General features: G+C 41.7%; 1 protein-coding gene across 1 annotated transcript; it reads right to left on the bottom strand.

Annotated features, from left to right (window-relative positions):
* Positions 1–3,316: 3,316 nt before the first annotated feature.
* Positions 3,317–15,994, bottom strand: AKIRIN1 (akirin 1). Its single transcript, XM_055402779.2, has 5 exons — positions 15,641–15,994; positions 11,338–11,478; positions 9,033–9,167; positions 7,654–7,725; positions 3,317–6,370 (listed from the first exon to the last, which is right to left on the bottom strand). The coding sequence occupies exons 1-5, from the start codon at positions 15,858–15,860 to the stop codon at positions 6,360–6,362; spliced, it is 579 nt and encodes a 192-aa protein (XP_055258754.1). The 5' UTR covers positions 15,861–15,994; the 3' UTR covers positions 3,317–6,359.
* Between the last annotated feature and the right edge of the window lie 1,207 nt (positions 15,995–17,201).

Raw genomic sequence — 17,201 nt, 5'->3', positions numbered from 1 at the left:
TCCCCTCATGAATTAACACACTAGAGTCTGGTTTTATAGCTTTACCAGTGAGTCAGCCTTCTTGAGTAGATTCAGTTCAGTTCAGTTGCTCAGTTGTGTCCAACTCTTTGCGACCCCATGAATCGCAGCACACCAGGCCTCCCTGTCCATCACCAACTCCGGGAGTTCACTCAAACTGATGTCCATCGAGTCGGTGATGCCATCCAGCCATCTCATCCTGTCTTCCCCTTCTCCTCCTGCCCCCAATCTCTCCCAGTATCAGGGTCTTTTCCAATGAGTCAACTCTTTGCATGAGGTGGCCGGAGTACAGATGAGGGTAATTTAAACACCTGAGGGAAGCTGTAAAGAGTGGCCTTCCACAGGAGACACTCTGCTTTCTGTCCAGGAGCACAGAATACATCAAAGCGAGTTTCATCACCTTCCTGCCCAGAGACTGTGAGCCTCTCTAGGGTAAGGACTGCATCTCTCTTACCTTTGCTGCAGAGAGACAACCTGCAGAAAGCTTACTTACCTGAGAGTTAAGGAAGAGTTTCAGGTAGTGTACTGACTACTAGCAAAGGGGAGGAGTAGCCACATAATCCATTAGTCACTCAACATTTAAGAGCCAACAGACAGTTCAAGGTGCAACCAACAGCTCAGTATAGTGTAAGAGTCATGTAGACTCATAAATGCATTACACAACTACTTCCTCAGGTCTCTCTTGCCACCCAATTCAGGCATCTAGTTCTATCATTCCCACTTGATTTCCTTCAAACTTTTAAATCTTGGATTAAACTGTTTACTAGTTTGTATTGCCTCACAATGTCAGCACCATTAAGAGCAGGGACTTGGTCTATCCAGCTCAGCGATATATTCCTAGAGCCTAGAACACAGTAGGTACACAACAAGCATTCATCAAATGGCTACATTAACACTGCTTTCAAGGGAGCAGAAAGAGACAACTGCCACTTGAGGCGGCCATTTGTCAAGTCAGAAGGGATTTAATTCCAGGCAGAACAATAAGGGCACCATGCTGGACAGTCTGAGAGGAAAATTTAATAATCCATGCAAGAGATAACCAGAACCTTTAAGAATAACAGGTGGATTTAAGAGAATCTGTGAAAAACAAAATACAGGACAAAACCATTCAACAGCAGCAGCTATGGAATTGGGCTAGATTAAATAAGAGACACAGATAAGCCAACCCAGAAGAAAAAGGATCTTTAAAAATGTGCCTGTCAGAAAGTGCACCATGCCCTTCTTAGCCAGGCAAAGCCAAAGCCCCATTTCATCATCCTCCCCCATCAATGTTCAGGTCTCTGTTATCTCTAACTGGACAACAAAAAGAGGCCTGTGACTGGTGTGGTATTTGCCCTTCTGTCTGGTACTCACTTCAGTTTCCCTCAAACTCTTCAGATTCCTACAGAGGAAAGGTCAAAATCCGGGTAGTCAAAGCCCCTCATTATCTAGCCCTTACTACCTACCTTCGAGCTCTCTTCCCAAGAATTCCTATGCGTTTTCTACTCTGGTTGAAACAAGAATGTTGTACCTGAACACCGGCAAAATCTCCCATCACCCAGTCTTTGCTTATTTCAAGTCCTAACTTCTTCTCTGAGCCCCATTCACCCTTTGAAACCTCATCCCAACAGTACCACCCTAAATGAAGCCTTCCCCGGCCACTATTGCTACTTAGAAGCATCTAGGATCTCCTCTCGGTCCACTGCCTGTACCACTCACATGACACAGCAGCTTTCACTTTGCCCACTTACATTCTTTGGTAGACTGAGCTCCTTTTCAGGATCTAAGTATTTATTTATGTGATATAAGACACAGTAGGGCTATTTAATATAACTTGTCAGGCTTTTAAAATTCACAGGGTATTCCCTGGTAGTCCAGGGATTGAGACTTCGTGCTTTCACTGCCACAGGCCTGGGTTCAATCCCTAGTCAGGGAACTAACATTCCACAAGCCACTGCATTCCCCCCCCCCTCCCCAAATCATGTATCTGTCTTCCACAAATAAAGAACCCAGAAGATTCCAGTAATGCTTGCTGAATGACTGAAAAACATTCAAAGCCAATATAAACATGTCTTTCCCTACTTTTGTCCTATGAACCTGAAGGCATGCTGGGTACTATGCCTCAGAAAATGTGGATCAGGCTACTGCCAAGACCAGCTAATCAACAATTGAAATATAAGATTCATTTTCTTAACAGCACAAACTAGTTTTGAGGAATCACTGAGCCAAGATCTAGGTAAGAGAGAACCCAGACAGCCTAGAACTCAAAGCTGCTCTGTCTCTTAAGGTATTTGCTAACACGGAAAAAGCCCCTGGATGCCTGAATTACACTTTTAGGAACACCATGGACTGAAGGAGACAAAAATCAAAACCTAAGGCTGCGCTAAAAGTGGGAACCACAGACACTTCAAACAGGGATTCCAAAGTATTACACTTTCACGATATGGGTGAAACAAAAGGAAACCACTTCTCACATGGATCTTACACCTGGCTGTGTGTTACCTAGATGATCCATGGAACCTCCAGCCTTCAATCTCAATAAAGGTTTGGAAATATTCGTAAAAAACAGGCAACCAGATAGCCTTCCTAGGGGTGGATGCTGCATCCTTTTCCTGTTTACTCCTATGAATAATTTTTCAAATATATTGTCTAGCTCACAGATAACCTGGCACAGAGACAAAACACTATAAGCAATAGCAGTAAAATCATGAGGTCTATGAATACAGATATTGAAATTTTACACAAAGTATCACACCATTCCTACAATGAAGACCTAATTATTTATTTGAAAGTGTAGTTTGGCATTGAGACCTGGAGATTTTTTTCTAGGTAGACCTGCATCTTTTTTCACTGAGGTGTCCACCTTACTGAAAGTCCAGGTTAACTGCAACTGTAGAAGACCACACACACTCTGAAGGCCTTTCCAAGAGAAGAATCACCAGGGCGAGCACAGAAGTCACTGTTCCTTAACAGCATTGTTTACCTTGGTAAGCAGAGGAATTTGTCATCATACCTTGACCTGAGGTGACTCTCCCATCCATGATGCACCAAATTTGCCTTTTTTGTAAGCTTTCTAAAATGTCTATTGATGATACAGCGCAGGAACCCACACACTTTTCTATAAAGGACCAAAGAGTATTTTCACTCTGTGGACCATACTGGCTCTGGCTCTGGAGTTGCCATGTGAAAGCAGCCACAGATGCAACCAAACAGGTGTGGCAGTGTTCCAATGTAACTTTATTACAAAAAATAGGCCACAGTTTGCTGATCCCTGCTAAGTGAGTAACAAAATACAGATTCACTGAAAGGCATCACTGAATTCAGTTGTCATTCATCTTTTATTTTTCAGTCAAACACTTAGAAAGTACAAATTCTAAGAGAATGTAGATTTGATGTTAACAAGGGGCTATTCATTCTGGAAGTTGAGAATCACCAATGCAGAAAGAAAGGGTTTTGGTCTTCAGATCTGACGAAGACCACTGTAAAGAAACCTGCTGTTAACATTTTCAAGTGTATATGCTATGTCCCAAACTGTGCTAAATACTTTACATGGAAAATGTAATCTCACATTTGAAAACAAACCCCAATGATGTACATACAATTAACCCTCATTTTACAGACAAGGAAACTATGGCTCAGCAAGTTCAGTAGCTTGGCAAGGCTCACATAGCAAATTAGTGGCAGAGCAGACTAAACTCTAGGGCTACAAACATCCAAAGACCATTCCTGTAACTACTACATGAACCAACCAATCCTTCCTGCTGGACAGAGAAGACTCACCATGTGGAGAAGGTTGGCCCAAGTTCTTATGTCTCCTGATATTCTTCTTCTCCTTGGGAACTCCTAGCAATTATCACTGCCTCACAAACTTTGATCTCCCCTGTACTCCTCTGACCTAGGTATGCCTGGACACTTACTCCCTTCCTTCTCCTTAAGAGGAAGACTTTACTGAAAGATAATAAATGGAATTTAAAAATTTTAAACTAGTTCACGATACACAGCTCTTCTGAGACCACAGGTCCTGGCCCATCCTTACAGGTCTCTGTAGGTTGATTTCTTCCCTTGGCCTTGACCTATTTCCATGAGCCAAAGACATTTCCCTACCTGGGAACTGCCCCTAAGTTCAAAGCCCTAGCAATCAAGTTCTAGAGAGAAAAACTTCTTTCACTTGTCTAAGGATCACCTTACATGTCCCCATTTTCTGATCTGGGATTCGTCTTTTCTCTGCATAAAACGTTAAACAAACATGTCTAGTCCCTTTGAGAAGATCCCGAAACCCAGTCATGCTGGTGTGGTCTTACACCCCGTGGCCCCAAAGGGTAACCGTATGATGACACAGCAGCCTAACAATACTGGATACAGTGAGAGGGTGTCTATCTTCTTCCCTATAGAGACCTACTCTATTTCCCACCCAGAAGCCATTTAGTAGGAATGGGGCTGACAACAGCAACAGTGAGCCAGCACATCACACTGACTCTGTATCAAAACGGCTTCAGTGAAGCAGCATGCCCCATTCCTGGTCCATCCTTCAGGATGTCTGATGCCCCCACAGTTGCCCTTCCCATGTTTTGCTGTGACTATCCCACTGTAAGGCCACTCTCATTACAGCCACTGCTATTCTTCTCTTCCAGGAAGAAGGGACTACCCTGGACAAAGAAGAGATGAAACACATTGCCCTTCAAATATAAAGTCAAAATAATTCTTTAATAATTAAAAGATCACTTCTGGGCTTTAAAAAGTCTTTAAATCTTAAATGTAATGTTAAAATGCAGAAATAGTTATAGCAGCCTCACATAAATTATTTGAATTAATAAACATATCACAGTATTAAGAAGGCAAGGTAAACAAATAGCTTAAGTATTTTATTTGTTTGCAACTAAGCTTATTAACACTATATAATGAAAATGTACAAAGAATAATGTTGTTGTTTTGGTTAGATTTAAGTCAAAGACATTCATTAATAAGGAATCTTCGAATGTGAATATTCCAGAAATTTTTCTAAGCCATATGATCAGGACAACTGTCTCTGAATATTACCTTACTTTGGAAGGTACTGGCATATGTTTGAATTAAACTCAAGTTTTTATTTTTTCCCCCAAAATAAGCCTTAATTAAAAAAACTAGTCTATATTCAAACTAAAACAATTTTAATAGAACTTTCCTTTCCAGAAACAATAATAAAGGAAACAAGGCATTCTGTAAAATGTGGTCCTGAACAAGTCACAGTAAAAAATAAACGTATACTTAACGTCCACCTCCTCAAAACAGAGGGTACTTTCTGTTCCTCAGCCTTGGAAGTAAGGTGAAGGACAGTCTGTAAGCAACTCTGGGCAGGGGCTGCCAAAACAAAGCTTAAGCAGTCGAACACGGACATCTCTTAAAAGAATTTGGGGGAACCTGACCAAAAGATCCAAATTCTATTTTTAATAACTGATACAAAGGTGAAGTGGCTCCTCCCAGGCAGCAGTGCCTCTGGGGCCTGTCCCAGCCCGCACCCACCTTTGTTATGCTCCCAATCAAACCCTGATGCTCTTGTTCCAGAGGAGACTTTTTCCTTCTGAGAGGTTCAGTGTCCAGGGAGCTCCCGTGTGAATGAGGTGAGCACAGACTCCACGTGGGTTTTTAAGGCTTGGAGTCAAAGTAATGTTCTAACACGGCGAGGCAGAATCAGATGTCAAATGGCCTGTCTCCAGTTTGTTCTAATTCCTCACCACACATTTGTAGACCTAGGACCACAGACCTTTGCTATGTCATCATAATCACATCTAATGTCCATCCTAACTTATGACTCATATTCTGTGCCTGGAAACAGTCCCTGTATTTAACAATAATACCTACACATAAAACAATCCACTTTTACAACTTATATGGTCACAAAACATTAATGATCTTCTGCAGACCAAGTAAATGTTTTTAACCATAATTGTCGTGCATCAAATTCACAGCCAGAATCCCCAAGATCAAAAAAATTTGCACAATACAAATAATAACTTAAAATACACATACACACATATACACACACTCTCACACACACTTCTTACAGAACTGTGCTTGGGGAAACTCCATTTGTTGAGTGCCACTGAGGGCATATTTTTGCTAAACTGCTGCTCCAGGTGTTTTTGTTTGAAAAATCTATCACAGTAGGGCACAGCTGTTTATTTGATGAGCAGAAAAGAAAGATATGCTTGTGGCAACCAGAAAGTTTTAAGGTCTTTCAAGTTGTATAAAATGGACCTGCAGAAACATTTAAGTGTTCTCAGGATGCAAAGTTGGAGCTGAAATGTGATATCAAACCAGTTGCAAAAAGTGTACAGCAGCCATCTCTTGAGGTCAAACCTGGTACCCGGATATGCAAGAAAGCTTCAGGACACATCTATAAATTAGGAATAAAAAACAAAAGAGTTAAGAATACTAAAAATGTAGGGTCATGCTTTTTTAATATTAACTAATGGTGAGAGTCCCTTTGACTGCAAGGAGATCCAACCAGTCCATCCTAAAGGAGATCAGTCCTGGGTGTTCATTGGAAGGACTGATGTTGAAGCTGAAACTCCAATACTTTGGCCACCTCGTGCGAGGAGTTGACTCACTGGAGAAGAGTCTGATGCTGGGAGGGATTGGGGGCAGGAGGAGAAGGGGACAACAGAGGATGAGATGGCTGGATGGCATCACTGGCTCAATGGACATGGGTTTGGGTTGATTCTGGGAATTGGTGATGGACAGGGAGGCCTGGCGTGCTGTGATTTCATGGGGTCGCAAAGAGTCAGACACAACTGAGCAACTGAACTGAACTGACTGAATGGTGAATGTGATAAACAGTATGGAGGATAAAAATCACCATTCAAGAGGTCCTAAATTCGCAAGAATTTAAGAAAGATAATTCTTTCTTGAGAACTTAGATTCAGTTTACATATATAGCTATTTATAATTTATGTTTTGAGCAACTAGTAGTGACAAAATCTTTAGAATTACGAAATTCTGACCACACACTTGATAAACTAGCTTAAGGACTCAATTTTCATAAATTAACAGCTGAAACTACTTTTCTGAGGGAAAAGTCAGGTAATAAATTGGCACTGGCAGACTTCAGTTCAGTTCAGTCGCTCAGTCATGTCTGACTCTCCACTACCTGGGTTTTAATCCTGGCTGAAGCACTAGCAATATGAGCCTGGACAAATTATTTAACTTTTTTAAATACTCTTACCTTTAAAATGGGACAAGTAGTAGTTTCTCCCTCACAGGGGAATTATGGATTAAATAAACTTTTCAGTTCAGTTCAGTCGCTCAGTAGTGACCGACTCTTAGCGACCCCATGAATCATAGCACGGCCTCCCTGTCCATCCCAACTCCCAGAGTTCACTCAAACTCATGTCCATCGAGTCGGTGATGCCATCTAGCCATCTCATTCTCTGTTGTCCCCGTCTCCTCCCGCCCCCAATCCCTCCCAGCATCAGAATCTTTTCCAGTGAGTCAACTCACCACATGAGGTGGCCAAGGATTTAAATGGTTCAGCACAGTGCTGGACATACAAGTATTCTTTAAATGTCATCTATTATTTTACTTCATAAGGGTTTTTTGCTCCCAAGAGACAAGGTACTCAGTGTCAAAATCTTGCTCTTGGAAGTTGAAAAAGTCAATGAAAAACTCAGTAATACTTACAGCTTGTTGGCCTTGTCCCATATCGTCGCATAATCTGATCATGTGTGAATTTCACAAAAGATTCATACTGCTCTGTGAGGGGAAAGACAGTATATACTATCCCCAGAAACTCTCCCACAGTTTTTCAAGAATCAAGTGTCAGAATCACATATAGCTTCCCCTTTAACATTACCCACTCTTGGGCCCTCATTTTAATGGTCACTCTGAGATCTATTTCTTTTCCTCAGATCCCAGAGCCAAATCCCTAGCTCCCAGGTTTGGTCACTGCTTATCTCTTAACATTTTCCTAATAATCTCACCCCTGCCATAATTCCATCTCTTGCTAATGGCTCCCCAAGACAGGCAGCTGTGTGTACTACTACAAGTCAGCAAATCTTAGTGTATCTCCTATAGGACATGAAGCTTGAAGCTCTTCTCTGCACTTTATCTGTGCTATAAATTTCAACATACACATTGAGTGATAGAGGTGGAATGGCTAGAAAGCTAAGATAAAATTCCGCAGTATCTAACTATAGACAGTTCCACAGAAGTTACCTTCTAAAAGGAAACAGTAGAAAGACAGAAGGCAGTCTGACATCCAAGAACAAAGAAGTCCAAACAATTCTGGAGTGGGGACGGAAGAGGGGAATAACATACTACAGTTTCTTCTTATAATACATACCGTTAGTGTATTAAAGTATCAAAGAGGTTCTGCTATAAAGAAATTCATTTAACTCTGTTAAGTCAACAGTTCTCAATTTAAAGTCGTAATTCTGTAATTTGGGACACCAGGTGAGAAAACAATACTGTTACGGGAAGAAGTTGTTGCCTAAAAACCTCTCTGATCACATCATCCTCTCTCACTAAACAGGTATTACTTTCTATTCTTGATTTAGATCCCTTCCTTTTACAAAAGGCTTTACTTGTTGCCATCACTAATCACTCTGTTCTAGCCTGAGTGGTGCTTTCCAGACACTAAAGTACCTCTAAATCACAGGATGCCTGACTTCCCACATCCACAAAGGGATTCCCACCAGAAGTCTGAATATGTTGACTATACTCTTCCCAACCACCTATTTGTCGGTTAGCATGATCCCTACCCACCTGTCTATCCACCAGCTAGTCCAAATAACCTTCTCAATGCCTTTATTCATATGGAAAATTCTTGCAAGAAAAGCTTGGCTTGTTTCAAAAATGTAAATGAAAGTCCTTCCATACAATGTATAAATAAAATGCTTAGAATCCAAAAGAGAGTAATCAAGGAGAGTAACTTAATACTTAAAATTCATTAAACTCTCTGGTATTAAGTTTTATGCTTTTTTAAAGTTACCATTTACTTAACCAGGATTAATCCTTACTGAATCCTATTAACAATGGTCATAGCCACTGCATCAGCCTACCTGCTAGTTTAGTATTGAGGATTTGCTCATATTCCTCCCGAATTTTATCTTCATAGTCTTTTAAAAGACGCTCACATATTATGCCAACTTGTCGGAGGGTAAAGGTGGGCTGGTCCTTTTTCATCCAGGAGGAACCTGGCCAAAAGACAAATCTAGTTTACTTAACACATTCCGGCTGTAGGGTTCTGAATTGGTAACTAAGCGAAGAGTCCTAGAATATAAAAATTATTTAAAAAAATAGTAATTTCCACTACTTTACAATACATGGGATAGTTTCACAAAATTCTGTGTTTCGTTCTACAAGGCAAATTTAGTAGGAAGAAAGTGTGTTCAAGTGTGCTAGCTTATCTGCACACAGAAAAATGGTTCTGATGCCATTAATAATCGGAGCCTATATAGAATGCTCACCTGGTAAGGAGCAAAAAGGTTAAAGCTGATATAAAGACTGGATTAGAGAAAACAGATTCACAGTGTAAGAGCTAGGCTTCCTTAGTAACTCATCTGGTAAAGAATCCGCCCACAATGCAGGAGACCCTGGTTCGATTCCTGGGTTGGGAAGATCCCCTGGAAAAGGGATAGGCTACCCACTCCAGTATTCTTGGGCTTCTCAGGTGGTGAAGAATCCACCTGCAATGTGGGAAACCTGGGTTCGATCCCTGGGTTGGGAAGATTCCCCTGAGGAGGGCATGGCAACCCACTCCAGTATTCCTGCCTGGAGAATGCCCATAGTCCATGGGGTTGCAATGGATTGTACATGCCTGAGCAACTAAGCACAGCACAGCACACATAAGAGCTACCCTGGTCCGTGGAGTTCATTTACACCTATGTTTAATCATGGTAGTACATCATAATTATCTGTAGAATAAACAACAACAAAAAAGACACACATTGATTTAATTCTGGGATAAAAGGACTTGGGGATTGTTTAAGTTACACAGGTGATTTTGATAAGAAATAGCTGACCTGCCCGATATAAAAAACTGTTTAGTCACTGAAGTATGAAGGAAAGAGACAATTAGGCACTACACATCTCATCTTTGATCCCTTCTGAAACTAGGTTGAGGAAAATGAAATGTTCGTAAGATTGCAGCTGGAAACCAAAATTTCCACTGGGATGCCAGATGGAAATTGGCTTCCTGATCATGATAAAAGCAGCAGCTCTGCCCCAGTTCTGAATTTTCCTCAAAGCTCAGCCTGAAATCTGTTTCTTGAGCCCTCTTAGTCTATAAACCAGTTAAATTATTTATAATTGTTTCTCTACTCATAATATTCTATTACTTCAAAATTATATTACTAAAATCCCAAGAGAATATTAAGGAGACTTGCTAGTTACAATCACTGAAAAGATCTATCACTCATGAATGTGCAAGAACAGTTAATTGGAAAGGGTGTTGTCTGAGAGCCAAGACCTCTGGGTTATAAGAAGACAATTTAAATAAAAATTATTTGATGTGAAATTCACTTAAAATGAAATATTTTAAAACTGAACAATTCAGTGGCATTTAGTAGTCATAATGTACAACCACCACCTCTATTTAATTTCAAAATATTTCCATCACTCCAAGTAACACCCCTTATCCATTAAGCAATTTGTCCCCTTTCCCCACTCCCCCTACCTCCTGGCTAACATTAATCTATGTTCTATAAGGAGACTAATTTTAATCAAGGCAACTAAGAACAGTTAAAAAGAGAATATTCTGTGAGGAAATAAACTCCTCTACTGTTGAAGTAGGCAGAGTTCACTACCAGTGGTGATGTTTGAGCCCTGGCCTGTTGACTACTCGCAGAGACTCATGGCTGAACTATGTGACCATGAAGGTTCCCTCCAACCCTGAGATGCTATTTTTGAGCACATCCTCTCTGACCACCTGTCGATGTTATAGAGCAACGCTGTCACACAACTTTCTCCAATAACAGAAATGTTCTATAGTGCTGTCTAATACAACAGTCACAGGTGGCTGTCTAAGTATTTGAAATATGGCTACAGCAGTTGAGAAACTAAAATCTTATTAAATGTTAAGTAATTTAAAATTAAACAGCTACATGTGGCTACTGGCTATGGTACTAGTTGCTGCAGTTACAAAAGGTACTCTTGAACTGGGTGGAAGGAAGGTCAATCAAATCAATCTAAGTAAGGTCTTTTATCATTTCATGACTATGGTTTTGAAAGTATTTATAAGTAGTAATATAATGTATACACTTTACCAATTTTATTATTTAGATGAAATCAATTCTAGCTTAGGAAACCATTTTAATTACCAATTACAAAGTCTTAAATGGATTATGCACACTAAAACATGCTTACCTGGAGAACTAGGTGCTGTGAGTGTTGAGGAGTGAGGCTGACTTTCCGAAGTACAAGCTTCACTCTGATTAAGAACAACTTCTAAATGTCTCCACCTCTGATAACGACTATATTCTTGTTTTATGTTCTGAAAAATTTGCTCTAATAAAAAAGAAACACATTTGAGCATGCACTTTGTTACTTCTTCAGGATTCCTGTCCCTCTTTCCATGTTATATTAATAAGAAAAAAATGTTTATACCAAATACAGCATTCCTCCTGTAACCCCCGAAGTGCTTCCTCTTATTGCCACTGTTTCAATAATTACATAGGGTAGCAGCTATTTTGGCATAAACCACCCAGATGCTAATAGTTCCCTTTGCTTCTTTTCCTGTGACAATGATGACCAGATCTGCTGTTTGCTGTAGGATTAACTAGCACAACTTAGAGCAACAAATAAAGTCATCCTTCACCTAATAAAGAGCTATTTTTGATCTCTGTTGAGTTGCACAATTTCACACATCAGGGAATTAAGAGTCTCTTACTACCCAAGGGCTTCTAACAATGAAACTCTTGTACTGTTTGGAATTTAAGATCTTTGGGGAAGGGGACAGCAGAAATCACTAGGTTCACAGCTTGGACATTGACCAAGAGAAGATCTGACATTATTGCTTGGAATGAGTGGTCAGAGCTCAGCAATAAATTTTCTGATCTTATAAGAGGCAGTATTTGGTAGCATTCATATTACTATTCTGTGTAAAGGTAATAAATCAATTTGCTAATGCTATTAAAGGGAGTCCAAAACACACAAATCACTAACCACCCTGAAAGGTTCTCCCAGAGACAATACAGAATCTGAAAGGATGTGGTTTTCAAGTTTTCTGGGGTGTGTGTGTGTGTGTGTTTTTAGAGGGGAGTAAAACATGTATTCACTTTCCAGATAACAGAGCTTCCTCATAAAAAAAGAAAACCAGGAAGCTGTATCACTCCCCTATTACATCATTCTTATACTTGCTATAAGCGTATATTTTTTAAAACAGTGGTAATTGCTAATAATGCCATTGGTTCCTTCCTACCTATGTGACGATGACCCTGGGAAGTCATTCAGGATTAGTAGCCTAGTACTTCAAAACAAATGTTACCTGTCTACCCAAAAAGTTGTGAGCATCTATATCAAAGACAATAATGCCATAAGAAGTGATGATACAGTCTGACATGAGCTCAATGTAGCTCCACACATAGTCCAACTCCAGAATTCTCAGCCTGAACACTGGAACAATGCAGGATTAGCAAACCTTTCCTTTCAGAGTGCTATGAAGTTCATGTTTTAGATCCCTGAATTTATGAAGTTTCTGCTTCATCTTCAAAATGCATTATTCTCCAAGCACATACTTGCCAGAATCAATACAAGGATGTAAGGAACTGCAAAGACTTGAAACAAGAAAGGACAAGTATGAGGACAATGCTCATGAGAACAGAAGGTCTTTGATAAACTTCTAACCGCCTCCTGTATAACAAAGTGAACAAATGGAAAGATACAACATTAAGGCTGGCAGAAGGACTGGCAAGTCCAAGAGTCCAAACATGGTATGCACAGGATAAAAAGAAGTAGCTGTGATTTTCTTCCCAAGAAGGCCACATAAAACAGGAAAAGACATTAAAAAAAAAATTAAGAGTGGATAATAATTTAAATTCTTGCCTCCCATAATTATTTGAGATTGTGCTTCCAGGTTATACCAAACTAAGCTCATCTTCAAAATTCTACAATGGCTTCTGGTTGCTACAGACCAAATTCAAACTCTTGAACATGGTATCCCTTGCCTTCCAAGACTTGGCCGCAAATTATTTTTCCAGTTCCATCTCCCACTACAACCCAGTTGCCTTAAACTAGCCTTTCTTTATCCTGTGGGTTTTCTGGCCTTTGCTCTAGCACTTTTCCTTTGCTTGATCTGAGGATGTCTCTCCCCCTAACATTACTCAAGACCCAGCTAAAATGGGTCTTATCCATTTTAGATAACTTCCATTATCTCTTTCTGGAAGTTATTCTCCAACCCTCAAGTTATGATCAATTATTAATTAACTGTTTTACATCTAAACTCAATCCATGTTTACAAACATCTCCTGGAGGTCAGCAAGCCCCTTCCATGCCTGGTATCCACTTAGTTTCTTTAAACAATACAAAAGGCTTAATTTTATAGGCTCCTTTCATAAAAAGTGCTATAATACATGCCCCCCCGCCTTTCAAGTTCAGTGAGAACAGTTTCTTGACTATTTCTCAGAGAACTTTTGAGTTAATCAGGATATTTTAAAATGAAGTCACTGATTTTAAAATTCACTCTTCTATTAGTTGGCTTTATTCCTTTTGTATAGCAACTAATATTTTCTCCCCAATTCTTCCATTTTAATCTATAAAGCATCTTCCACTTAAGCCAAAGCAACAAATCATATTGGTTCTTTCATGCCAGAATCATATTCTAATAAGTATTAAGAAACATAACTGATCAATCTTTACAAATGAATATTTTAAATAAAATATTTTCACATAAAATGGCCAAGAAATCCATGCAAAAATTAAATTTTATGATTAAAAAAACCCCAGTGACCCCAGTATAGTACTCTGCCATATTTAGGCTTCCAAATACATTCAGCAATTACTTACTAAGCATTTGCTATATTGTAAACTACACAGAATTAATCTAGATGGTAGTACTGAAAGAAATAAAAAATCTGCATAAAATCCATCAAGATAGGTGAGGCAAGTATTAATTCTACTTTGCAGGAGAAGAGCTATCCAGAAAGATTATGTGACTAACCTTGGCTATCTTGAGCAGTGGAAGAAAAATATATCTCTTCAAGAGGGTATCTATGTCCCATGCTTTTGCAAACATTATTTCATTCAGTACACAAGGCTTTGCAACATTAAGTGATCAGACAACTAAAATAGAATAGAGTTCCTTATGGGGCAGGGTTAGTCAGCTAAGGATGGAAGATGTGAAGAAATAATTATATTTATCAGCAAACAGGTGAAAACATCATGATGGAAGTCAAGGATAAGGTACAGCCAAGTGGGGCTGGGGGAAAAAGCAAAGGCATAGTTTCGGGGAAAAACATATAAAAGACTGACTAGGCAAGAAATGGCTATTGCAGATAAATCCTTTGAATACCAAGATAAGAGGAGAGGTGAGGTGAACATGAGTAAGGACACAGTGCCTAGGAGAGCCTGGCTGGCTACCGCTGGGATCTTGGTGTGAGAGGATGAGGGCCTCAAATCTGCGTTGTGGATATGCACTAGGCAGAGCAGGGAGGAAATAATGGCTAAAGACACTGGTAACTGAAAGGGGTTAAGAAAAGAGAGATTTTAAAGCAACCTCAAGGTTTTGCTACGCTTGAGGAATAGAAAAACACACAAAGAAATGAGTTGCCAAAGTCCAGTTGTGAGCCACCCCCACCCCCATTTCCGGGAGCCCTTTAAAACTGCTAAATATTCATTCTGATGCACCTTTCCCTCTATTCTTGCGCTGTGGTTAGGAGCTGAGTTTCTTTCTTTCTTTTTTTAACTTTATTGTCACACCAGTTCTCGTCTTTCCCCGGCCTGTGTGGAATGCCTTACTGAAGGAGAATCTCTGTTACGGATAATTGAATTTCTGCTTCCGGAGCCTCTGCATGTTGAAGAATCTCAAATTCTAGCTAACGATCTACCGATTTCAAGCCATATATGGTGCAAGACAATAGCCATATACAATAAAAGAACATGGCCAGTCTCTTAGAAACAGGTTGAAATCGGATTCCACGACATCTACGGCGGCCCGAGATCCCTAAAGACTTCTGGAAATCAGGTCTCCCTACAAGTCCCAGCACAGTGCTGCACAGCACGTTCTCAGGCCCCTTCCCAGTAACCGGCCCCCAACCCCCACACCCTCAAGGCCAGGTTCGTGAGCAGAATCCAATTTTCCATGGCCCACTGGATCTGCAGAGTGGCTCAGTACAGGGGAGGGCAGCGGAGAAAGGAGAGGCTCGGAGGTCTGGAGGGCCCCGAGCGGCCGGGGCTATTTCCATCTTGCTGCCGCTGCCCACCCCTCTAGGCTCCTCAACTCCAGGAAAACCGAAAACCGACTCTGTGGCCCTACTACCCCTCCCGGATGTCTTGTATCCCCGGAAGCGACAAGGCCCAGCGGCACCCCTGTTCCCTTTTCTCAGGGCAAAGAAGGGGTCAACAAGTGAAATAGCCTAGCGTTCATGATCTTCTCCCACCCCCACTCCACCCCCACCCCCCCAAAAAAAAATGCCTGGGCCTGGCTTCCTGCCAAGCCCGCAGCGTTGGTTACCCGGAGTTGGAAGGCGCCGCTCGCTGCCGGGCGGGGCGGGCTGCTGCAGAGTCGGCGGTGGGGTCTGCGTCTGAAGCAGCGGCGGCGGTTCGGCGTCCGGGGGCCTGAGGCCCGGAGTGGGGCCGGACAGAGGGGCGCAGCGCCGCCGCTTCGGAGAGCCAGGGCTCAGCAGGGCCGCCTCGAACTCCATGGGCCGCTTCAATGTCGCCCCGCACGCCATGCCGCTGAAGGACCAGGGACCAGAAGCCGATGCGGTTGTAACTGATGCCCAACCTCCCGCTCCTCAGCGGAGCTCACAAGCCAAGCCGGCGCCAATGGCGCCTCCAGCACCCGGCAGCAGCTCTGGCCACGCCTCCTGTGACGTCACGGCCCGCGCCACCACCCAGCGGAGGGGGGTAAGCGGAAGAGGGCCGCTCTGGGAGGCGCGTCAGCAACGTTCTGGCCCGCGGAGCCCCCTACTGAGGAAATGGAACAATCTGGGCGGAGAGTTTGGTCACCAGGCAACCTCGGGAAGGCCCCCACCTCTGCCTCAACCGCTCCCAGGGTCCCATCCTCCCCCCACCTTCCAGAGCCGAAGCGCCCGGGTGGCCCCTTAGGTTTTCGCACCTGCGCGAATGGGAATTGGGGGAAGGGAGAGCCTGGAGGGGCCTGTCCAGAGGCTATCGGGGTCTGTGTCTTCCGGTCCGGTTACCTCATTCCATCCAAGCCGCTCCAGTCCCAGTGATAAGAGAGACGGTTATACTAAAAGTTCTACAAGGACATTGTCCTCCCACCCCCAGTCCAGGAAAGCCTTCACTTAAACGAAACCCAGAATCTGAGGATGGACTTTATGGAAGTCCATCAACCCCCTAAAATTGTATGCAGAATTGTTTGTGTGTGTATGTGTATGTATCTATGACCCGTATCTTTATCAGCTCATCAAAGGGGTATGTTACTCAAAATAGTTAAAAACCAACAGAAAACACGCCCCTTGTTTGAATCATCCAAGAATAGTGTCGGAGTGTTCAGAAGTTGAGCTAACAGCTGATTTGCCAGGCCCCTTGTTTGACCTGACAGCCCAGGTGCTTCCTCAGGTCCATCTGAATTCTTTGAAGCGGTGCCAGCTATAAAGTACTTTTGATATTCTGGAAAGATAAATAGAAAACTGGAGCGTTCTGTTTTCAGAAACTGTATGTGAAAGTCTATTACTGGTAAGCAGTTTCAGTGCTTTCAAGAGATGGTCAAAGGGATCTGTGATCAAAAAAAGGCTAAATCAAAAAAAAAAGGGTAAATCTATTCTATAACTACATACATATATATATATGTATGTATGTAATGGTCATACCTGCTGGGATCTGTCTGCCCAACCATATCTCTGGGATTTTCCTAAACAGTCCAAATTTCAGATATTCTCTTCTACTAGACCTTATGCCAGATCAATGTGGCCCAGTATTTGAGTCAGAGAAAATGAGCAATACTACCTCAAATTCCATTGTTTGCGTCTTTCTGTTGCATTTCTTTGTCCTTCCCAGTTTCTCCAAACTTTTTAAAGATCCAAACATAGGTTTTATTCTTTGCATTT

Source organism: Moschus berezovskii, chromosome 4 (genome assembly GCF_049115385.1).
Source record: "Moschus berezovskii isolate FMDL1 chromosome 4, NW_MosBer_1.0, whole genome shotgun sequence".
NCBI lineage: Eukaryota > Metazoa > Chordata > Mammalia > Artiodactyla > Moschidae > Moschus > Moschus berezovskii.
This window is presented reverse-complemented; position numbering and strand designations above follow the sequence as displayed.